The sequence below is a fragment of the Dermacentor silvarum genome, chromosome 3 (genome assembly GCF_013339745.2).
Source record: "Dermacentor silvarum isolate Dsil-2018 chromosome 3, BIME_Dsil_1.4, whole genome shotgun sequence".
NCBI classification, from domain to species: domain Eukaryota; kingdom Metazoa; phylum Arthropoda; class Arachnida; order Ixodida; family Ixodidae; genus Dermacentor; species Dermacentor silvarum.
This window is the reverse complement of record NC_051156.1, coordinates 35,938,829-35,964,121: the sequence shown is the minus strand read 5'-3', so window position 1 is coordinate 35,964,121 and position 25,293 is coordinate 35,938,829. Positions and strand designations below refer to the sequence as shown.

General features: G+C 49.9%; 1 protein-coding gene across 1 annotated transcript in view; it reads left to right on the top strand.

The window, feature by feature from the left end:
* Positions 1–13,727: 13,727 nt before the first annotated feature.
* Positions 13,728–25,293, top strand: part of LOC119444297 (sodium/glucose cotransporter 4-like) — a 603,800-nt gene continuing 592,234 nt past the window's right edge. Inside the window, exon 1 of the mRNA XM_049663258.1 lies at positions 13,728–13,864. Coding sequence (XP_049519215.1) covers positions 13,745–13,864 — 120 coding nt within the window. The 5' untranslated portion in view covers positions 13,728–13,744. The remainder of the gene's footprint in view (positions 13,865–25,293) is intronic.

Sequence of the window (25,293 nt, the reverse complement as noted above, 5' to 3'; positions counted from 1 at the left end):
AATGCTCGAGGACGGGACACTTGGCAAAAATGTGCCGAACTAAGACTCGGGGCATTATAACGTAAAGCTATTCCAAACCTTTCTATTCCAATTCTGCAATCCGCCCACCACGATTGGTCAAAACATTTTCGGGCCACTCCAAACTTCGCCTATCTGCCACGCGACGTCATGAAAAACGTGATAGCTCACATATTATATAATGTGTGCGCACTGATTATGCATGATTAAACCACACAAATGAAAAATAGTTATTCCAGATTCGACGCCTTTTCACCATTAGCCCTCTGCTATTGGTCCAATGTTTTCGGGCTCCGCGCACTGCGCCTGTCTGTCACGCGACCTGACAAAACCGCGACAACTACCGGCGTCAAAGTGATGTATGCGCGAAAAAAAAACAGAAATATTATGCCGAACAAAACTGATTTTTTTTCTGAATAGACAGAGACTGCCCCGTTCCGAAAGGAATAGAAGATGGCTGCCCGCCGATCGCTCGGGCCCTCGATACTCGCACCTGCCGGTGACCAAGGATTTATTTGCGCATGATAAACCTTTTTGCGTGGCATTAAAACGTTATCGAGCCCTTTCGGCATGCATACGACATCGGTCTGCCAACTCTTCCTTGCTCTGGATTCGTTTTAGCGGCATTCTTATCCTTCCGTTGCACGCCAACGCGATTTTCGACCAGCCACCGCAAGCTAAGTAAGGCGAAGCGGACCAATCGGAGAAGCCGGCACCACCCTCTTCATGCGGTTATATATTTTCACTGTGCTGGCTCGGCCCCATCAAAACCCTCTCCACTAGAGCGTTCTCCTCGCCTCTTGTCAGCCAATTAGATAAGAAAAACCGCTGAGTGTAGACAATGTTATTGGTTTTGAAAGCGAACAAAGGTGACCTCCTCTAAACGAGGAGTGTGTTTGATTGGGTTATTCAGACAACGCTGCGGGTCACTGCCCGATGCTTGCGTCGATGGTTACGTAAATTTGACGTCAGGAGATTGGAATAAAAACAGTTTCGAATCATTTTACGCAATAGTGCCCCTGGACTGCAACAGGCGTAACAAATGGGACGATTGTCAGGCGTCCGCCTAGGATTGCTGACTCTCGACCCGGCCGAAGAAGCAGTAGGAGCAGTGGGTGGTGCAGACTGTTTCAGGACCGATAAAGGTGGCTGGGGACGCCTACGCACTGCCTGCGCATAGGGATGAGGCGTGGCAACAGGTTGCACTGCCTGCGCATACGTAATAGGCGCGGCTACAGACCAGTGTTGCCAGGTTTGGCTATATATAGCCAAATTGGGCTACGGGAAAAATCTTTTGGCGTCGACTTGGATGACTTGGCTATATGATTTGGGCTACTGTAAATCTGCGACTTGGCTGTGTTTGGGCTATTAGTGGCGCCCTAATCGATCCTCCAGAGGCGGCTCTGATCGGGTTGAAGCAAATCAAGAAGGCTGTGTTTTAGCTGGCTGAGCCGGCCGCGCGGCTGGGCGTGTGTGCGTGCGCGAAATCATATCCCAATCATATCGTGATTTTAGCACGTAAAACCCCAGCAATTATTAGAGTTTTCGAAGTGCATTGGGGCCCTAAAGAAATAACGTCGAAGCCACTGCGCATGCGCAAGACGGAAACTGTGCTTGGGTTTTGCGTCAGGCACGCTATTTCCTCGATTTAGCGGGAGCCCCAACAGCTACCCCAAAAGCTTTCGTCAACAAATATGGCGGCGCCCATCGAAGCAATGGCTCTAACCTAGCACAAAACTGGGCTCGATTCGTGGTAATGCGTGAAGTTCGTAAACTAGAAGAAGTGATTGCGGTTATCGCTTTCTTTCAACTAACATGTGTACTGAAGATTGATTCATTATACGCCACTGATTCCAAATTCAATTGTCGATTTCATGGCTCGTAGGCGTATCACGAATTGACTTGGCTGGGTGAAGGTCGTAAAGTTGGTTACTCAAAACTAAGTGCAACAAGTTGCATGCTGCTAATAGAATAAGTTCTAAATTGTAATTACAGGCGAAAACACGAAAGGCTAAATTACTTTTCTTGTCATAAAATGGTATATTTTATTTGAATATTTATAACAGCTTTTCTTTGACGCCGTAGTGACGCTGCAAACGCCAGGCGCCTATTCCAAAACTCTTCATTCCTGCATGCCCCAACGCTAACACCCGCAAAGCTCTTTGGGGCCCCGAACTTTAGGGGCCTATATTATAAAACATTATTAGCCATCAACATGGTTTGCTTTTTGACAGTAACCGGTTTTCACAGCATTACCACTGTTATAAATTTGTTGTTCACCATTGCTCTTTGTGCGCCGTCGCGGCTTTTTCCATTTCGAGCGAGTGAGTTCGGGACGTGCTCGTCGCCGAAAACGACTGCGCGCTTCTTACACTAGTGTGCCGGTTTGCGCAGTAACCTTTTAAAGCTCCGCTTACACCGATTCAGACAGCGAGTGGCATCTGTTGTCTGTCACTTTATTTTAACGCATGTTCTTGGCGTGACCTAAGATGGCGGCCAGGTTGATGTAAATCGACACTATACAGGGGCCGTATTCTGAAACGTTCGCCTAGGCGAAATTTCTTTTTTCGCTTTCAGGCGTGCGCTGATTGGCTGTTTTAGCAAAATTATATGGGCTGATTGGGTGGTTGAGCCCGACGTCATTCAATTTTGCTCAACCAGCCAATCAGCGCGCACGCTGATTTCGCCTAGGCGAACGTTTCAGAATACGGCCCCAGGTAGTGTCGCTAGGTAGCGACACTACCAACACTACTAGGTAGCTAGGTACAAAGGTACACGGGCAATTTTGCATTTCACTCCCATCGATATGCAGCCGCCAGCAAATCTGGGCCAACCTAATTGAAAAACAAGAACAGAAAAATGAGAAAACAACAAATGACAAGGAGACAAATAACGCGAGATATCATAGCGCGAAGCACTTGTTTTAGCTCATCAAAAAACAAGCCGTGAGCACGTCGCCGTCGCAGACCGCGGGACAGCTGAACTTCTACGCCGTAGGCAGAGATAACATGAGAGGTCGATGACGCTCAACGTTATTTTATGTTCACGACAGCTAAAAACCAGAGTTTGTAGTTAATATTATTGTAAATAACTAAAAATAATAACTTAGTACTATCTGTCATAAAAAAGCGCTGATTTCGCCCTCTGCAGTGATTAGCTGGAACTTAAGAGCTTCCGGTGCCAACCAAAAAGTGTTCTGTGTGAGCATGATGTCGCTGTTGTTGATGTAAAGGGCCGACCGTCACGGTGGCAAGGACATTTTGTTACGACGGGTTGTGCGAATGTAAAAATGTATGCACAAATAAAATTGCAAATGAAAATGGCTATATTTGGCTACGAAATTTTTCGCACATTTTTTGTGTTTGTCTACATTTGGGCTACAACTTCTCTAGCTTTTGGCTACGCCGCCTCGTCGGACCTGGCAACACTGCTACAGACTGCAGCGTCTGCGCATAGAGAAGAGGCGTGGCCACAGATGGCTGGTCGCGAGCGACGGGAACAGTTTGAGCGACCTCTTCGACAATGATAGTGCGGACAGGTGACAGGTGAACTCCTATAAACGAGGAGAGTGTTTGATTGGATTGTTCAGACAACGTTGCGGGTCACCGCCCGATGCTTGCTCTCGGTGGTTACGTAAATTTGACGTCAGGTGATAGGAATAAAAACAGTTTGGAGTAGCTTTACGTTATAGCGCCCTAGGTCTGTAACAAACGTAGATGCTGCCAGTGATGAGACTGTGTTGTTTGGAGTGGAAGGAACGCCCAAGGCGGGGCCGCACTACGTGGGCGTATTTATTGACGGCAAACAGGTGGAGATGCAAGTCGACACGGGAGCGGCAGTCTCGATAATGAGTGAAAGTAAGTTTCGGAAAATGTTTCTGCACAAGCACTGCGAAAAGACAAACGTAAAGCTAACAGTCTACAACGGAAGCTCGATTCCAGTAATTGGGCTAGTTGTAGTTTGTATAACCTGTGAAGGGAAGGTCCACACTTTGCCGTTGATCATTGCGCAAAACCTCAAGGGTCATGTCAAGCCGAACTTGTTGGGTCGGGATTGGTGGTCACAAGTGCGGTGGAACTTGCCACAGGTAGCGTCAGTAAATATGGTGACAACTGAAATGTCTTTGAGGCAAAACTACCGTGACGTGCTTGAGGAAGGTTTCGGCGTCATTAAGGGTTTCAAAGGAAGCTTGGTTTTGAAGGACACAACACAGCCAATTTTTTGCAAAGCAAGGCCAGTGCCTTACGCACTTCGCCAAAGCGTAGAAACTGAGCTAAGAAGTTTGGAACAGCGCGACGTTACATACAGAGTCTAACACCGTGACTGGGCAACGGCCTTAGTTACAGTTATGAAAGATGACAAAAGCATGAGACTTTGCGGTGGTTAACGTGTGACTGTAAATTCGCATCTGAAGTTAGATCACTATCCGCTTCCTTTGCCCGATGACATTTTTGCAACTGTAGCAAGGGGTGCAGTTTTCACTGTCCTGGATTTGGCAAAAGCATATCTGCAACTCGAGCTGGATGAGCATTCGCAGGAAATTCTGACGGTGAACACGCATCTCGGGTTGTTTCGATTCAGACGTCTTCCGTACGGCGTGGCAAGTGCCCCTGCATTGTTTCAGTCAGTCATGGACCAAGGGCGCTATAACGTAAATTATTGCAAACTGCTTTGATTCCAAACTCCTGACGTCAAATTTACGTAACCACCGACGCAAGCATCGGGCGGTGACCCGCAGCGTTGTCTTAACAACCCAATCAAACACTCTCCTAGTTTATAGGAGGTCACCTTTGTTCGTTTTCAAAACCAATAACGTTGTCTACACTCAGCTTTTTATCTAATTGGCTGACAAGAGGCGAGGAGCACGCTCTAGTGGAGAGGGTTTTGATGGGGCCGAGCCAGCACAGTGAAAATAGATAACCGCTAGAAGAGGGTGGTGCCGGCTTCTCCGATTGGTCCGCTTCGCCTTTAAAAGAGCTATGAATTGGGCTAGTTGGTGCGCATTCATTTTTTATTGCGCTAAGTACAGGCTATAGGGACGTGTGTCACTTCGTGTCCGCTTCATAGCCAGTGTCCGTTTCGTCCCTGTGGCGTCCTGCTGTACTTAGCGCAAGAAAAAATGACCGCTTTGCCTTACTTAGCTTGCCGTGGCTGGTCGAAAATCACAGCGGCGCACAACGGAAGGATAAGAATGCCGCTAAAGCCGATCATCAGCAAGGAAGAGTTGGCAGAGCGATGTCGTATGCATGCCGAAAGGGCCCGATAACGTTTTACTGCCACGCAAGAAGGTTTATCATTCGCAAATGCTCACCGGCAGGTGCGAGTAGCAGCCTGAGCGATCGGCGGGCAGACATCTTCTATTCCTTTCGGAACGGGGCAGTCTGTGGCTACTCAGAAAAATTTTCAGTTTTGTTCGGCATATTAATGCATTTTGTTGCGTACACGTCACATTGACGTGGTGAGTTTTCGCGGTTTTGTGAGGTCGCGTGACAGACAGGCGAAATGGGCGCAGCCCGAAAACATTGGACCAATAGCAGATGGCTTATGGTGAAAAGGCGTCGAATCAGGAATAATTCTTTTTCTTTTGTGCGCTCTAAACATGCATAATCGCTGTGCACACGCTATATCAGATGGGGGCTATCACGATTTTCGTGACGTCGCGTGACAGACAGGCGAAGTTGGGAGTGGCCCGAAAGTCTTTTGACCAATCGTGGAGGCGGATTGCAGAAATTGGAATCAAAACAGTTTGGAATCATTTTACTTTATAGCGCCCCAAATCCTAAAAGGGATTCCGGCAACCGCTTGCTACCTGGGCCACGTTATGATTGCGGGCATAACGCAAAAGGAATGCGCCGAAAACACTGAGCGTGTTCTAGAGCAGCTTAGGAAGCACGGTATTCGCGCCAATGCCGAAAAACACACATTTTTTCAAAGCAGCGTTAGGTATCTCGGGCACGAGTTAAGCGGCAAAGGACTGAGGCCGACTAAAGAAAAAATTGAGGCCGTACTAAAATCACCAGAACCACGGAACGAAAGAGAGCTACGGGCTTTCTTAGGGCTTTTGAACCTTTTACGCGAAGTTCTTGCCATGTCTTGTCGAAACGCTGGAACCAATGCACAAATTTGCTAAGAAAGGAAAATGAATGGAACTGGTCCCATGAATGCAAAGAAAGCTTTCAGTGTTGCAAAAATCTTTTCTGTAGCGATGCAGTTTTCGAGCTATATGACGCAGAAATATCGCTTACGCTTCAGCGAATGGCGTAGCTGCCGTTATCTCCCATGTTGACAATATAGGGAAGAGAGACTGGTGGCATACGCTTCTCGAACACTAAGTGCAGCAGAAAGAAACTATGCCCACATTGAAAGAGAAGCGTTTGCAATTGTGTTTGGCAAACAGAAATTTCATAAATATCTGTATGGCCGACAGTTTGGTATCTTGATGGACCATCAACCACTAACTTACATTTTCGACCCAAAGAAACACTCAAATTCTGTTGCAGTAGCAAGAATGCAGCACTGGTCAAATTTGATTGCCAGTTATCATTATATGATAGGAAATGCAGACGGGTTGTCAAGGTTACCTTTGCATCGGGTGCCTACTGAGGAAGCCGTGAACTATTTTTGGCCCATTTCCGAGATTCCGCAAACGGCTAACGATAGCACCCAGAGAAACTGATAAAGACGAGGAGCTCAGAATGGTTCGAGAAATGACATGGCATGGTTGGCCGAAAGCAGTCGACAAAGCTCTAGAGTCATATTTTATCACAACGTATGAGCTTTCCTCGGTAATGAATTATCTTTTAGGGGCGAAGCACCTTAGGGCCGAGCCTTGTCCCTCGTCGTCCGTTGCACGTAGCTCTGGTTTGCATGGAGACCGCTAGGGGTGCTGCGGTGCACAAGGGCGTTCGTTCCCGATGCGCGCTCTCTTTCTCTCTCATTCCCGACGCGCGCTCTCTTTCTCTCTTCAGCCACGGACGATAACGGTCGGTGCACAAGGGCGTTTGTTCACGATGCGCACTCTCTTTCTCAATTCAGCCATGGATGATAACGGCCGCTTCTGATAACGGCGCGCCCGCTATGGATGAAAAGGCGAGTGGCGGCTCAACTGCAAGGGGAGTCGAGGGCTCGCAAAGCTGCTGCAGCACGGCGACGCAGACAACAACCGGACCCGGAGTCTAGGGCGCGGGAAGCTGCAGCAAAACGGCAACGCCGGAAAGCGGACCCGGAGCTGAGGGCTCGCGAAGCTCGTGCTTGAACCGAGCATCGGCGCCACCAGCCTCAGGTAGAGAACGCTTCCGGCGTTTTGCTGCCGCTTACCGCGCTCTCGCCGCCTCTGGGTCCGCTTGCCGGCGTTGCGCTTGCGAGCATCGGCGCCACCATCCTCAGGTAGAGAACGCTTCCGGCGTTTTGCCGCCGCTTCCCGCGCTCTCGCATGTACGGGGGATTCACGGTTACCCGAATGATCCCCTGGTGCTTAGCCCACTCATCATCATTCACTTTGTGGATATGCCGTGATTTTTTTTTTCGAACAACCACGTAGTAATTCCCAGTTCATTACGGAAGAGAGTCTTAGACCTAGTGCACGAAGAGCACCCTGGTATTACCAAAATGAAGATGCTTGCTCGCGGAATTGTGTGGTAGCCTAACATTGACAAAGACCTTGATTAGTGTGTCAAGAACTGCGAAATTTGCGACAGCGTCTGAGCTTCAGTTCCGGCCGCGCCATTGTAGCAATAAATGTGGTGTTCAAACAACTGGGAACGCGTATACATGGTCTTCGCAGCAAAAGACGGCAAGGCCTTTCTCGTCATAGTTGACTCGCACTCCAAGTGGGTGGAAGGTAAACTGATGTCCAGCACAACCGTGCAGAAAATACTTCAAGTTGTCCGCTCTGTGTTCGCGTCCTATGGTATGCCAGTTGAAGTGGTGACGGACAATGGTCCTCAGTTTTCGTGTTCTGAATTTCAAGAATGTCTTCGCAAAAATGGAGTAAAGCAGACTTGCGAGCATCGGCGCCACCAACCTCAGGTAGAGAACGCTTCCGGCGTTTTGCCGCCGCTTCCCGCGCTCTCGCATGTACCCTTCACGGTTACCCGAATGATCCCCTGGTGCTTAGCCCACTCATCATCATTCACTTTGTGGATATGCCGTGATTCTTTTGTCGAACAACCACGTAGTAATTCCCAGTTCATTACGGAAGAGAGTCTTAGACCTAGTGCACGAAGAGCACCCTGGTATTACCAAAATGAAGATGCTTGCTCGCGGAATTGTGTGGTAGCCTAACATTGACAAAGACCTTGATTAGTGTGTCAAGAACTCCACCCTACCACCCTCAATCAAACGGTGCAGCAGAACATGCAGTTCTGACAGTAAAAAAAAAGATCTTTCGAAATCACTACTTTCTGATCAAAAGACCGATTGCAGCAGACGCGTGCAGCACAAAGTGCTAAATTTATTTTTTCGTACAGAATGACCCCCCCCCCCCTCTTTCACTGGTAAGACACCCAGTAAACTGTTTCTTGGCAGGAAACTGCGAACGCGCCTATCTTTGTTGAAGCCAGATATGACGCAAGCAATGAAAGCTAAAATGAAGAGGACGGAGAGCACTGCTAACAAACGTCGTGGTGCTGCTAGACTTTTAGGGGCGAAGTTCCTTGGTGTCGAGCCTTGTGCGCCGTCGCGCCGTTGTAGCCACGCTAGTACTCGCCGCTCCCGCTAGAGGCGCAGCTGTGCTCTCGTAGGGGCGATGTACGCCAAGCTCCGGCTTCCGGTTCCGGCTCCGCTTCCGTTTCCACTTCCGGTTGCGGAAGCCGGCTTCCGGAGAACACTTCCGGCGTTTTGCACGAATGATCGCCCGGTGCTTCGCCCACTCATCATCATTCTTTTCGTGGATATGCGGTGTTTTTTTTTTCTGTGGGGGAGGCAGTCATGGTGAAATCGGTCAGAGAGGAAACCATGAAATGGTTTCGTGGAAAAGTGATCTAAGTTGTGCCTGATGTCACATTTTTGGTTCGTGTGCAGCAGCGCATAAGGTTTGTTCATGCAGATAATTTGAGGGTCGCAAACGCCGTTCCTGAGCGTACCACCGAACAAGATGTGCAACCTGATTGGGCAGCTTTCCCTGAAAACAATAATACCAGTTACACACACGCAGAAACTGCCAGTAGCTATGCTGCCCACCAAGTCTCGCCTCGACGCAGCACCCGTGTCCGACGGCCGCGGAGCCGGCTGATGTACGATTGATACTATGTAAGGGCAATGAGTAATTGGATATATGGTGCTCTGGTACGAAGTCTGTACTACTGCTGTAAAAGAAAAAATAAACATTGGTATGCCTGTGTAACGTGACTTTTGGCTTAAGAGGGGAGGGATGTTACATCCGAATACTTCTGCGTAATGGAGCCATTCGGCATCGCATTACGAAGAGAAGCGCGTTCGGCACGAACGCGGGCAAAATGCGGACAGCGTCGGCAGCAGCCCTGCTTGTTGCCGCGTTGGCGTTGCACTTGGGCTACAGTGTACTAGAATTACGCTGTACTTGTGCGCTGGCTATAAAAAGCCGACAGCCGTATCTGTGTGTTTTTGAGTTGTGCCGTGTGCTATACGCTTGTACTGAGACGCCAGTCGATGAGTCTAATAAAGCACTGAGCCCCTGCTCTCAAAATCGTTTGGTTTCCGTCCTTTCTTCAAGCTCAACAGACAGTATACAGGGAGCGGAATTCCTTTCCTCGCTGTATCTGCGCCGCAGGTACTGGAAGCGCCGATGGCAGAGGCAGGTCGCCACAAGACGGCCTATGTAACACTTGATGTGCTATGTGAATTCACTGCTATTCGCTTCGGCCTCTGCAACGCGCCTGCCACTTTCGAACGAATCATCGACACAATTCTTCGAGGCCTGAAGTGGCACACGTGCCTTTTGTTACTTAGATGACATTGTGGTTTTTCCTACCGACTTTGCGCCACACCTCAGCCGCCTCGAGCAAGTCCTTGCGTGCCTCGAGCGAGTCCTTGCGTGCGTCTCCACAGCAGGACTGCAACTAAATTTGAAGAAAAGTCACAGCGGTTATCGCGGGCTTACTATTCTCGGTCATGTGGTTTCAAAAGACGGTATCCTCTCGGAGCCTTACAAAACTTAGCGCCGTATTCGCGTTCTCCAAACAACTACCATGAATGAGCTTCTCAGCTTCATCGGCTTATGCTCGTATTTCCGACGCTTCGTTCGCCATTTTGCCTCCATAATCGTCCCCTTGACCAAGCTTCTTACTGGCAGTTCTGACTTATCGAACAGCCCGGCGTGTGACGACGCATTTCAATAACTGCGCCGCCTTTCACTTCGCCTCCAGTACTGCGATACTTCGATCCCTCTGCTCCAACTGAGATTCACACGGATTCTAGTGGTATCGGGCTAGGCGCTGTTCTTGCACAACGCAAGAATGGCTTCGACGAGTACGTCGTAGCGTATGCCATCCGCACCCTTACCAAAGCTGAGGTGAACTACTAGGTTGCTGAAAAGGAAGGTCTGGCCATTATTTGGGCTTTCGGAAAATTTCGCCCGTACGTGTATGGGCATCCATTTGACATCGTGACCGACCACCATGCTCTATGCTAGTTATCTTCCCTAACAGATCCAACTCGTCGGCTCGCTCGTTGGGCATTACGTCTAGAAGAACACGACATCCGCGTTGTTTATCGCTCAGTCCAAGAGCATTCAGACACAGACGCTCCTTCCCGGTCACCCCTGCCTTCTGATCCCGTCCGCTCGTGCGGTGCAATCACCGTCAACATGACCGACATGTCATCAGAGCAGCGCAACGACCCATGGATCTATTCGCTTCTAGACTTCCTGTCTAGCCGGTTGCCAGCTCCCATCTCTCGTACGCTCCATCTCCAAGCTACGCACTTCACCATTCGGGATAACCTGCTGTACCTCCGTAACTACAACTGCTAACACCCCTATTGCAATATATATACTGGAGCCGACAGTGCGAAAAGTTTGATGCCGAGATCATAACCCCTACTGTAATTGTCGATGACAGTTAAAGAACTCAGGGGGCACGACACCGCGAATAAAAAAATCACTGCATATCCACGAATTGAATGGTGATGAGTGGGCGAAGCACCGGGGGATCATTCGGTTAACCGTGAATCCCCCGACGTCGGCAAGCGGACCCAGAGGCGGTGAGAGCGCGGGAAACGGCGGCCAAATGCCGGAAGCATTCTCTACCAGAGGTTGGTGGCGCCGATGCTCGCGAGCCCTCAGCTCCCGGTCCGCTTGCCGGCGTTGCCGCACTGCTGCAGCTTTGCGAGCCCTCAGCTCCGGGTCGGCATGCCGGCGTTGCCGTGCTGCTGCAATTTCGCGAGCCCTCAGCTCCGGGTCCGCTTGCCGGCGTTGCCGTTTTGCTGCAGCTTCCCGCGCCCTAGACTCCGGGTCCTCTTGTTGTCTGCTCGCCCTGCTGCAGCAGCTTTGCGAGCCCTCGACTCCGTTTGCAGTTGAGCCGCCTTTTCATCCATAGCAGGCGCGCCGTTATCAGAAGTGACCGTTATCATCTATGGCTGAAGTGAGAAAGAGAGCGCGCGTCGGGAACGAACGGCCTTGTGCACCGCAGCGCCCCTAGCGGACTCCATGCAAACCAGAGCTACGGACGATGACGACAACGAGGGGGCGGGGGCGAACAAGGCTCGGCCTTAAGGTGCTTCGCCCATAAAAAGGGTCACTTTTACGGGTACAATCGGCATTATCGAGGTAATTAACCTGTAGTAGAAAGGCAGGTTCAAGACCATGATCTTCGCGGTGGCGTGCCCCACTGAGAGCAGTGCATCAGTGGTTTAAATAGTTTGGCAGAATGGTCCGTGCTGTTGACGGTGCCAGGTGTCGAACCGAGCATGAGCACTTGAAACAAGGAGTGGTGGCACAGCGCAGCTGAGCCTGTTGATAGCCGGTGGAAGAATCAGGTAGTCCTGCTCGTCCAGGAGAGGCACCGTAAGCGCCTCGGCACAGCCCAAGCAGACCAACGGCGGGGCAAGGATCCACAGCAGGGTGAGCTGTGGTAGAAAAGGCAGGTTCAGGACCATGTTCTTCGCGGTGGCGTGCCCCCAGAAATTAGCTACAGAAATTACGCATATTACAGAAACGTTCTTTTAGGATCTATAGATGGTGTGTCTAATTACACCACACTTCGCTTTATTCCGCAAATACGATATTTTCCAACTCACTAGGATCTACGATTACAGAACTTGTAAAACTTATAAGCAAGTAAATATGGTACATCCTTTCTGTGGAAGCTGGTTTATCTGGCAGAAAACATAGCCGTGTATCCCAGACGAAATAATGAACCTTGGAAAGTGCGAAGATACAAAACAACATACGGCCAACAAACGTTATTACAAAGCAATTTACCCAGACTACTAAACACATTACAAAGAAACAAGCTTACTTTAGAGAGCCTAACTTTCAAAGAATTACGCATTCATTTCAAAACCCCTTAATAGCTTTGTTTCTTACCCATACAACGGTCAGTAGATGTGACATTAGTTTTGTTAATGTTTTCTTTTTTTTTCGTTGCCGTAATGTAAACTGTTTTTACCCTACGACTGTCAGTAGATGTAACATTAGTTTTGTTAATGTTTTCTTTTTTTTTCGTTGCCCTAATGTAAACCGTCTTTTTCCCTAAAACTGTCGCGATTTCAATATGTAGTTTCACATGGTCAAGAACTTTCTGTAAGCGTATGGCGATTTATGTATATGGCAAATGAGGTAGCTGTGCAGACCCTATTTTGTGGGGGCCTGTGCCTTCGTCAAGCTATGTCGGCAGCTTTACCCGGTGGTCTCCAGCATGATCTAGTGTGTTTCAATGCGAATAGACTTTATTATTATTATTATTATTATTATTAGTAGTAGTAGTAGTAGTAGTAGTAGTAGTAGTAGTAGTAGTATTAGTAGTAGTAGTAATGTAACCTGTAGCGCACCTTTGAGTATGACGCTACTGACTTCGCTGCGCTGTTTAGTGAAGTGCACAAGCTGAGAACAATAAGGTATTTCATTCTTTATTATTCAAAGTTCATCACAATATCAATGTGATAAACATTTTTTGCACCTAGTTTTGTTTATCGACCAGGAACTTGGATAACTTGCTACTTTAGTAGAAAAAAGTACGATGATGGTTTATTTCTGCCATCTCAATGAATGAATGAATGAAAAACTTTATTTCATGAGCTTTTCAGCGCATGCACCGGATGGAAGTGGTTCTCACTTCACAGGAATCCATATGCTGTTCTCGCCGCCTTGCCCCTGGTTACGAGCCAAAGCTGGTCTTCCAGGACGGGGCTGGACAGCAAGATCTTCCATCGCGTCTCAAGAAAATGCTTACACAGAGCTGGCCCAATAATCGCCACCACTGCATTGTGATTCTCGGTTTTCGCGGTTTTCAAGAAGCGCGAAGTGCTAAAATGTATTTTTGAAGAGATACTGAAAGTTGCGCGTTGTGAGAACTGTGTCTCTGTGTGGATGAGCGTGGCCGTATTTCAGTGACGACATCGGACCTGCCCGCGGTGCCTGTCGACCTCCCAGCTGCTCGCAATGGCATTGGCGCGCACATTCCGGGCGTGCTACTTCGTGCTGAAACGTGCGCGTCGACGATAGGCTCGTTCGGCACAGCAGCGCGCACCCCGCGTGTGACGACGATTGCGGTGATCGCAGCAGTTGAGCAGCAGCTGCGTGTCTCCGCGGATGGAGACGACCACGGGCGCCGCGCCGCATCCTGCTGCGAACATGGAGGCGACCCTGCACGGAGCCGATGTCGCCGTGGTGGTCGTCTACCTGGCGTCAGTGCTCGGCGTTGGTCTGTGGGTAAGTGCCGCTCACGAAAGAGCTCGACAAAATGTGTTCCCGAAAACCTTTCTTTTTTCTTCTTTTGCTTACCTACAGACTATGTATATTATGCAGCTGTGCGAGGGCACATTTTTAACTGCTCTAGTTTAGACATGCATAGTTTTAGGATAAATCGGGCTATGAGGTTGCTCCTACCTTGGATTCTTGGAAAGTTATCGATCGCTGCAGGCCGATCAGGCTTCGCGTGGTAAGCCGCGTGCTACGCATTCGCCTCCATTTAGCTCCTTTTGACAAAAGAAGCCTCGCAAGCAAATTATTACACTTTTCCTAATGCCCGTGTCAGAAGTATTGCTTCGCAGCGCAGTGTTCCATCATGTTATGTTCACCAGATTAACCAACATTATTCGCTTGCGAAGCATAACTAATTTCCACATTTGAAGTCGCATGTTAAAATAACGAATTCCGGGGTTTTACGTGCCAAAACCACGATCTGCTTATGAGGCACGTCGCAGTGGGGGACTCGAGATTAATTTTGGCCACCTTAGGTACTGCAACAAACGCACGGCCGTTTTTGCATTTTGCACGCACCGAAATGCGCCGGGATGCGATCACGTGCTCGCTAGTTCAACGCCGTAGCCACCACGGCCGCAGTTGCACCGACCCAGTGATTACTTATTGCGCCTATATTCTCGCACATTTCATTTATTTACTCAGCTCGTGTGCTTCGGTCGTAAAGCGAGTTATTTAAGCTCAGAACGCGTTTACTGACTTGATTTTCCACCCAACTTTGGTGGAATGTCGCTACGGTGTCAGCAGCAGACGCAGGTCACAATAATTGGTGCCTTAAGCCAGACACAAAGTAGGCTCTCTCTTGCCTGCTACATGTAAGTGCTTTTACTGGGGATCTATTAAATCAGCCGCTAATGACTCCTTCGTTGGGTTCTTCTGTGTGCACGACGCTCGCGTTACTTGACGCTCTGCAATGTCGAGTGGGTGCTATCGCCAAAGGCCCCGTTTGAATGCCTGCCCATACACGGGCAACGAAGGCATCTCTGTTGATGTGAGTGGCTTTCATAACGAGACGCTCGTAGAAATGCAGAGTAGTCCTGCGTATCGCAAGGTATATGCATCGAGACCCTATGCCAAGTTCTCGATTTCGGCAGCCCTAATACCGTGTACGATATGTCCGAGGGTTTATTGGCTAAATGTCAGCTCTTAGTTAAATTGACATACTGCGGGTGATTTTGGTGGAAAGGGTGTGCCACATCTGTCGCTTACCTCCTAGGACCACTTTTAGGCCTGCACGTCACTTGACGTCATCCACGGCCAGCTGGCCGACCCAATTATGGTTGCCACGTAAGCCGGTTGACCTTTGCACGAGCGAGGTGCGCTCTGTACATAGAGACGGGAGTAATTGCGCTCAAAACATACCGTTTTCTGTCCTAAATAGGAAAATAAATGTGTCAAGGTGATTTAAAGATTTTCAGACATCAATAGCCCCAACGCAACGTGAATACAACTTTCGGGCATCCATTGTCAAGTGCATCCTTTGTCAACACGAATGGCCATAGATTGTTTTTTTGTTTTTGTTTTGTTATTATGCCAACAAGTGTTGGCGCTTATGCTACGTTGCTTACGTATTGATTTATTTTTTGTTTTGTTTGGTTTTGTTTGTAACCCCTCCGAGTGCAACATGCCTACTTTGGGAAGAAGGCCCTCGTCAGGCATCGCGCCTTTTGGCCTCCTTCCTGGAGTGTATTCACTTCAAATAAACAATAAATAAACTTGAAAACTTGAAACTACCCATTTTCAGGTGTACAAGTTCGTAGAAAGTTCTTTCCTTTTGCGTGCCTTAATTTGTGTCCAGTTAAAGGGACACTAAAGTCAAATACTAAGTCAAGCAAAAGTGATGGATTTCTGCTCGAGTATCTCTAAGGCGTCAATATTATCGCGAACAGAGCCTTAGTAATCGAGAAATTGAGGTAAATGCAGGACACCATTTGAGACTCTCCCGGGTCATTCATGTACTTGCGCGATGACGAAGGCACTGCTCATTTAAATTGTGTCACTAGTACTCAACCACTCGTTACAAAAACATCATTCTATTATATTATAAGTCGAAGGAACATGCTACTTGACCAGTTCTATTTCATTATTAGAAAAAAGAACTCATTGACAATTCACCGTTGACAACGACGGTTGGCGTACCCGGTTGGCGTGGCGGGACACTTGAACTGCCCTGAAGGTATTCGGACCCTTCAGATGCACCCGCCGTGGTTGCTGAGTGGCTATGGTGTTGGGCTGCTGAGCACGAGGTCGCGGGATTGAATCCCGGCCACGGCGGCCACATTTCGATGGGGGCGAAATGCGAAAACACCCGTGTACTTAGATTTAGGTGCACGTTAAAGAACCCCAGGTGGTCCAAATTTCCGGAGTCCCCCACTACGACCTGCCTCATAATCAGATCGTGGTTTTGGCACGTAAAACCACATAATGAAATTTTTTCCCCTTCAGATGCAACTTTCTCGTCAACTAAGTATTTCCTTTGCACGAAACATGCGTTGCGAGGTTTCTGGAATAGTATTTAAACAGTACACGTCAATTTAGTATTTGCCTTTAGTGTCCCTTTAATGGCAAATGGAATCAGCTTTGTTCTTACTTGCGTGGAAGAAATGCGTTTTTGTATCGAACACAGAAAATTGGGAAAGAAAAGGACCGGTAGAGACTTATTTGAATCAACTCGTGCAAAAAAAAGAAAACGCTAGTCAGCAGCGGTTGACATCGAAGAAAGTCTTTTTGGGCGCATTGGTGTGCCATGTGGTTTATTTTTATTAGACAGCACTACCTTCGGGATCAGCCCACATATTTAGACTGCGGAATCTCCGTGATCGGCCTATATATTTAGTAGAGAAAAGTCACATTCCTGATTCCGGTTCCATGCACGCGTAGTTTGAAGGACCGCGTTTCGCTCTTAATGCGCTCATTCAAACTACGCGTGCATGAAACCGGACTTCACTGTTCCGCGCCTAGCTATGTTGGCGCACCTTTTTCGACAGATTACTTGGCGCGGTAGCGCATGCGCAGATGCTTTGCGCCCCGTAGCTTACCTTCATTGCCACAGAAAGTTGTCTAGAAGTATAGCTTTATAGATTTTAATAAACATCTTCTCAAAAACACATAGATTGCAACACATTCCTCGTCTCTGCATATATTCTTAATGTATGATTACTGACATCATGGCGACATTGTAGCGATGAGAATATCGTTGAACTTACCCAACCATTCTCAATAATAAAAAAAATTGTCGCAGTTTCACCTGAAAGCGAAGCATCAATTGCGATAGCAAATTAGTAGAGAGCTATACGGAGTAAGGATAGTAGTTTTATCAGCTGTATAAACTTGGACATGCAGCAGCACCAGCAACGCGCCGAACTGTTGTCGACGCCGTCGGCGTTTCGCCCACGCTCGCACCGAACGCGCGTGGCGTTGGTGGCTGTTGCCGGTGCCTCTCGGGGTGGCTCGGAGGTTTTCGACGAGATCAGAATGGGACACTCGCCGACCTGCTTCGGAAATCTTACCCACCTTCTCGTCTCGCAACGTTTTATTGCGAGAGCAATTATATGGACGCTCCAAAGCAGATTTCTGCCGTCGCCGTCGTCGTCGCCATCGCCGTCGCCGTGAGGTTCCGTATGACGTCAATGGAGATGAAATCGTTGCAGTGATGATGATAAGTGGTTCTTGAGGGAAAGGGAAAGGTTGGCGCTATCTTCTGCAGCCCTTGAGGGAGCACGGCTCAGCGCCAAACGCTGTATGTGCGAGTGAAAGGGCGCAAGGGACGCGCGCTTTCACGGGGAGTGAACGCAAGGCGGAGAACAAACGCGCGTTCTGCGCCGTGCTCCCTTAAGGGCTGCAGAAGTAGGCGTCTCTTTCCTCCTTTACAATCACCATATATGTAGAGCAAACTCGGCTTCTTTCGAGGAGCGAAAGGCCTTGGGGGGGGAGGGGGAGGGAAGAGAGGCGACCTTTAGCTGCGGCACCAATTGCCTATTTATATGAGAGGCTCCGGCAACCGTCACCAACGCCTCACGCATTTTGTGCGAACGCGGGCAAAAGGGCGACGGCGTCGACAACAGTTCTGCGTGTTGCCGGTGCTGCTGCATGTCGAAGTTTATACAGCTGATAAATTTGCTATCGCAATTGATGCTTCGCCTTGCAGGTGAAACTGCGACAACTTTTTTATATAAATACGCATTTGGTGCCGCAGCTAAATGTCGCCTCCACTCCCTTCCTCTCGTCCCCCCACGGCCTCTCTGACGACGGAAAAAGTCGCGTTTGCTCTGTATATACGGTGATTGTAAGGGAGGAAAGAGACGCTTAATTCTGCAGCCCTTCAGGGAGCACGGCGCAGTACGCGCGTTTGCTCTCCGACGTAGGTTCGCTCCCCGTGAAAGCACGCGTCCCTCGCGCCATTTCACTCGCACATGCAGCATCCGGAGCGCGGCGACAATTTCATCGCCGTTGACGTCCTACGGAACCTCACGGCGACGACGACGTCGACGGCAGAAATCCGCTTTGGAGTGTCCATATAATTGCTATTGCAATAAAACGCCTGGGTCCCGCGGTCCACGGCCACAGCTCCAGTCCCGGCCGGCCGTGCCCAGGGGCGCCCCGCCGCAGCTCGCACGTACCTCGCCCCATTGCTCGCGTCTCCGTCCTCTTCTATGTCCACAGTTGGCTCCTATGCACTATTTACGTCTGCGTTCCCACAAGACACATACGACATGAATAGTCATTTTCTGTAACAATGCTTGAGCGGCAATGGGCGCGAAGGAGGCGCAGCGAGCTCTCGCCCATTCCCTTTTCTGCTCACGTCGTCGTTCTTCGTACGCATGCTGTTCTTCCTGGGTCCGCACAATACGCCGCCTACCAATTACACGGTCGGAATGCAACTGAGATAACGTGCCTATGCAGTGCGTGACGTCACCAGCCAAATAGACACACCCATTGGCTATTAAACGCAGCTGGGGCACATCGGCGCTACGCTTTTGCTTTGTATAGAGGCTACGGAGTTTTTGGTCTACGCGCTCGGTCTACGCAAGCAGTGATGCGCTGGAAACTAGCGTATAACCTGCTCCGCTGTAAACAACAACAAAAAAAAAAGAATGCTGAGGTTTGGAAACACGACCTGATTATGATGCACACTGTACTGGAGTGCTGTGCATGGATTCTTTTGAGCATGTGTAGTTTTTGAACTTGCACCAAAATATAAGTACACACACGAGCGTTTCCGCATGCATCTCAAAAGAGGCTCGGTTTGAACCCGTGGCCTCGGGCGCAACGCCGTGGCCGTCTCGGCAGGCTCCGAGCTGTCTTCTCGCCGAACGTGGCCCAGTCTGTCTGTTTCGTAATATGCGCCAGTTTTATTCTGATGTGAGGGAAATTATTTTTTGTTTACCTGCTTAGACATGAGCCGTGTTAGATCACAGCCTGAACGTTGCTCTAGCAGCCTGGCCTACGAACCTATTCGGTGAATCACCACATCGGTTGGGCACGCGTTGACCGAAATAATCCTCCTTTCTGCACCCATGCCTCTGATGCCGGATTCCGATAGCTTATACGCTGATATACACCAGGTAATGTTAAGGCATATGTTTACGGCTTCTTATCATCGACAAGTTCGGAAATTTGCTGGCGCAAGTTGGAATGAGTTAGCGCAAGACAGCGGTAATTGGAGATCGCAGGGAAGAGGCCTTCGTTGTGTAGTGGACATAGGCTAATGATGAGGATGATCGTCCACTCCTCTACGCAATGTCTTTTTGTCTCGAGTGTACGCATAATAAATAAATAAATAAATAAATAAATTAATTGTAGTGAAGAAGAGGTACTGTACAGTGGGGCATCCTTACCAGCGCTGTCTAGTGGGTCAGTCTCTCCAGCGCATCGCTCAGACTACACCGCGCGCGCTCGCGGTTCCCTGAACTGATGGAAGAGTCAGCCCTAACGCTTGCGTGCAATAAACGCCTTGACAAGTGGTGGAGAATGCTACGCTCAAACCGCATCCTGGAGCTTCGATCCCGTACTCTCTCTTCAAGCATGTCTCAGGACGCATCTCAGCCGACGACCCAGCAAACGCCTCCTGCACCCTCCGTCGTGTGCTCTGGTCTATCTCGCCACAAGGATCCCCCTGTTTTCATCGGCACAGACGACGACGACGTGGAGGACTGGCTGTCCACGTACGAGCGAGTAAGCGTCATCAATAAATGGGACGATGTCGCGAAACTAAGCAACGTGCTCTTTTACCTCGCTGACGCGGCACGCCTCTGGTACAACAACCACGAGACGGAAATTCCAACATGGTCCACGTTCAGGACCTCATTAGTAGCGAGCAGAGTCCCGCTTGTGAGAACGAGCCCAACAGCCCGGAGAGTCCTTCACCAGCGACATCGAAGATATCCTGGACTTGTTTAAGCACGTGAACGCGACGATGTCGGAATCAGACAGAATCAGAAACGTTATGAAAGGAATCGAGGACGCCGCTTTCAAAATGCTGCTCGCTAAGAATCCACAGTCCGTCACGGAGATCGTTACGGTATGCCAAAGTTACGAGGAGCTACGCAGGCAGCGCTCGTTGACTCGTCGGTCTTCATCACGCGACGAACACATTGCTGGTCTGGCTACCACCTTCGACCAGACTGCACTGCTTGCGGAAATGAAAGCATTCATTCGGGAGGAAGTCGCCCGCCAACTCTCCTTGGTACCATTTGCTCAGCCGCTGCATGTGCCACAGCCCGCTTCGACTATCGTGCCTCCACTCCGCCGCGCCATCGCGCAAGAAATAACCGAGGTATTGCCCGACCAATGTCACCATGTTCCTGCGCCTGTGCCACTGAGCTACACCGAGGTCGTGGTTCCACCCCAACAGGCCCCGGCACCAGCACCGCTCAGCTACGCTGAAGTCGTCGGGAGGCCCCACCCACTCTCTGCCCATGTGCCCCTCACTTATGCCGACGTTGTGGCTAGGCCACCAGTGCAGCCCGCTATACAGTCCTATCCCCAGCCGCTCCATACAAGGCGTGTTACGACGTGGGCGGGACCAGCCACAGCGAACCGGTGGCGTACGCTTGACAACCGGCCTATATGCTTTGCCTGCGGCTACGCCGGTCACGCCTCTCGTTTCTGTAATCGTGTGCAGCCACCCAGCGTCGCGTCATCCATGCCAAACCGTTCGCCCCGCCCATCTTACGACCCACCTTCCGGTGTGTCAGCGACATACCGCCCGCCGCCGAACATCCGCCGTTCCCCATCTCCACGCCGGCGCTCGTTATCGCCGATACGGCCTCATTCTGCCCCTCGGTATGAGGAAAACTAACAGTCGCAGTCCAAGAGGCAAGGGCTGCGACAACTTCGAAGTGCACAAGTCCTCATTGGAGCCCATCCAATGTGATAGACGTGTTTGTCGACGGTGTCCGAGCGTCAGCACTCATGGACACAGGAGTAGCCCTATGTGTTATCGACGCTACACTTTACCGCTTACTTCGGAAAGTCACGACGCCCCTGTCCGGACTATCACTTCGCAGAGCAAGTGCTCAGCATATTCGACCCTTGGCGTCTTGGACTGCTCGTGTAGAAATTCAGGACGTTGTACGGACCCCTTCCCATGACATCGGCTGGAAACCACTGGGTTATTGCGGCGGTTGACCACCTTACGAGATGCGCTGAAACTGCGGCGCTTCCGGCAGGTAGAGCACGCGACATTGCCTCCTTCCTGCTTCGTCGATTCATCTTACGTCATGGGCCACCCTAAGAGCTGCTTAGTGACCGCGGACGGGTCTTCCTCTCCGAAGTAGTTGAAGCTGTTCTCAAAGAGTGCCACGTTGTTTATCGCACAACAACGGTGTACCATCCTCAAACCAATGGACTCACGGAACGGTTCAACCGTACGCTCGGCGTGATGCTCTCAATGTACGTCTCCTCCGACCACACAAACTGGGACGCCATTCTGCCCTTCGTCACCTACGCGTACAATACCGCTACGCAGAGCACTACTGGTTTTTCGATATATTTCTTATTGTACGGCCGGCACCCATCGCACACCATCGACAGAATGCTACGATACCGGCCCGACGCATCTCAATGTGCGCCCCTTTCTGATTTGGTGAGACATGGCGAAGAGTGCCGCGACCTCGCCCGGGCTTTTACCTCCAATGACCAAGAGCGCCAGAATAACACTCGCGGTGACACCATCTCTGCGCCCACCTTTCTTCCTGGAGCACTTGTGTGGCTCTCAGTTCTTTCCGCTGCACCTGGTCTGCCTTCCAAGTTAATGCCCAAGTATGAAGGGCCCTACCGCATTGTCGAGCGTGCATCGCCCGTCAACTATGTGATTGAGCCCGTTAAACCATCTTCGGACATGCGCCGTCGCGGACGCGACATTGTCAACGTCGAGCGCCTCAAGCCGTTTTATGATCCCCAAATAGTGACGAACTGTAAGGTCGCCGGACGGCTCCCTTTTTCGTCCCCGAGGTAATTGTAGTGAAGAAGAGGGACGATGCAGTGGGGCATCCTTACCAGCGGTGTCTAGTGGTTCAGTTTCTCCAGCTATAATCGCTCGGACCACGCCACGCTCGCGGTTCCCTGAGCTGATCGAACGGTCAGCCCTAACGCTTGCGTGCAATAAACGCCTTTACAAAATGAATAAAGTAAATAAGTTAATTAATAACAGAAAGTAATAGTTAATTAAACAAATGTCCCATTTTCCGCACAACGGAAAGCATCTACCGCGGCTGAAATAAACCTAAAGTGATCACAGCGACGCAAGTACGGCGGCGAGTATGAAAGAAAAACAATACTTTATACCCAGCCTCCTAGCGTCACTGTATACAGTTGTTGCAATCATCCGTGACGTCTAGAAAAAAGTGATTAATGTCCTGCTGCCAGTCTGCCCCGAAACGTATTTCCCGCTTCGCTCTATAGGGAGGAAGGAAATCGGCGGCAGCACCACGTCACGGGAAGCAACTGCCCGACCACTCGCTTCGCGTTTGTTTTTTCCATCGCGCGTGACCGTTTTTGTTGTGGGTACAAATGGGACATGGAATAGCCCAGCTTTGCGAACAGGCGACTTCAGGGACCGAGAATGTTTGGTCCTTGTATAATTGGTGCGCACTTATTGGGCTGCACTGGTGTAGCCGCTGAGCGGGTGCACTTACCGCTGACAATCGTTTGGTTTCAAGTTGCGCAATGCCTTGTTTTTCCTTCCCTCGGGGTGGCTGCCGCCACGGCAGTTTGGGGTTATTTATGCCTTGCCTAGTTTACTGCTGCGTGTCGACGCCTCTCGCTTTATGATAGGCAATCTGGCGTGTGCTGTTTCACAATGACGGGCAGCGGGAAAAGTGATGTCTATCTCGGTTCACTCAAAGCGAGATGCTCGGCTGCAGGGCTCTCTCGCAGCGACAACGCTAGTTTACAGGCGGGCCATAGAGAAAGAAATTCAACAAGAGGGGACACTCGGCCAAAACTGGCAACAGGAAACACGTCACGCCATAGTATTGATGCCGAACCTTAGCTGCTACGAGCATCGAAAAGAAAGTCAAATTAACATTGTTTTATTTTTTAATTCTTTGAGCGAAAACTAAAACGTTTTGCGTATAAATGAACTTCGCGTCTTATTTTTCTTGCGTTACCCAGCGACAGGTCAATGACGCGCCAGATGCATGCGCCATCCGCCAGACACCCCATCCAAGCGAGCGAGGACGGCTGCGCGCGCGTTTGAGCGCTCGCCCGCGGCGACCCGTCCGTCTCCTTTTCTTTTAAATGTAGCTTGGTTTCTTGGGCTCCCGGCGTATTCTTGCGTTCCTTCTGCACTGGGGCAAGACACCACTGCACTATTGGACTACGGCAAGGTGAGGAATGTTTCACAGTCTACGACGCAATTAGGCTTATGGCACGGGACCGAGACCCAAGGCGCAGTTAGCGAAAAACAGCTCGGGCGTCCTGGCGCAGTTAACTTGAGTTAATGAATCGTGCTAGGACATGTTTCCGAGGCTTCCCAGGGGATTATTGTAATGTATTTCGGTTCTGTTGAGGCACACTGGCCGCACAGGGCGCTGTGACGCATTTAGCGAGAACCAACTCGGCCGTGGTGTGTAGTCTAGTGCATCTTGCTAGGAGAAGTTTGTGCCGCTTTCTCTGACGCCAGACATTACTGAAAAGTAATTTCGTTACTTTTTAAGGTACTAGCTTTTGAGGCACGCTGGCCGAACAGGGGACTGTGACGCCGTTAGCGATAAGCAGCTCGGCCGTGGTGACAAAGTTAGTTTGGCGTGTAATGAATCTTAGAGGGACAAGTTCGTGACGTTTTTATGGCCCCACAACAACATATACCTTCTTTCAATACTCACGGCTGTCGAAAACGCGATGGGCGATCGCCGAGAGTGATAACATGGAAGTGTGTTGCTGGCGCTGGCAGAACGCGCGAAAGATAACGCCGAAGAACATATCAGAAACTTGTAATTCGAAAATTCTGTCTTCTGAAGGACTGAAGACAGGCTTTGCACCCACGCATTTGTCTTGAGTGCGAGTAAAAGGCATTCTCTGAATGTTTAGCCTGGTCCGTCTAGGAGCCTCTGTTGCGTCCATCTGTGTACGTAGCGTGCTATCGCGTTGCCTTAGGCCAAGTTTCGGAAACGCGAAGTCGCCCGCGTATTTGTGCTGCTAAAGTGCAGGAAATAATGCTAGGAAATGGTGGAATACTTGGAAATCTGATGTTTTCATATTTTATGGTATTGTTTGGGATAAGGCGGCTATTTTCTACGCCATGTATGTAAAAGCGAATTGCTTTTGTTTGTAATGCCACCCATTCAACGCTTTCGCACGTTTCGCCTGTACACGCAGTATTCCTATGTCTAAATACCAAAATGACACATGCCTGTAATTTACTTTTTTTTCAGCTGATGCTGGCCGGTGGAGCTTCATACGGGAACTACTGCTTACCTAGGGTCACAGCGTTGGATGACCGCACAAAACGCGCGGAACGAGCTTTTGTTAGAGCAGAATAAATATTTCCTCATCTTACAAGGGTCTGGCGTCTACTTTGTGAAATTGCACATGGCACAGATTTGATGGGACTTGACAAGATTGTTCGCAATTATTTTTACAAATAATAAACCGATGCCGCGCGAGGACCGTGTGCAGTCGAGGAAAAAAATAAGGGGGTGTGGGGCACAGCCGGCGTGCTAGCTGGCGTTCCACGTGCGCGCGCCCACAACCGAAAACGGAAGTGATTGATGCCGACCGCTTGGCGCCCTGTAGTCAATTCGGCCGCTGGGCTCTATGGGAGTGTCCGCTCTTGTGGAATTCCTTTCTCTATGGGCGGGAACCCGCAAGGTGGCGATACTGCCGCGAATGCGTCTCTGTTATCTCGACGCGCTAGAATTTATATAACGCTGTCT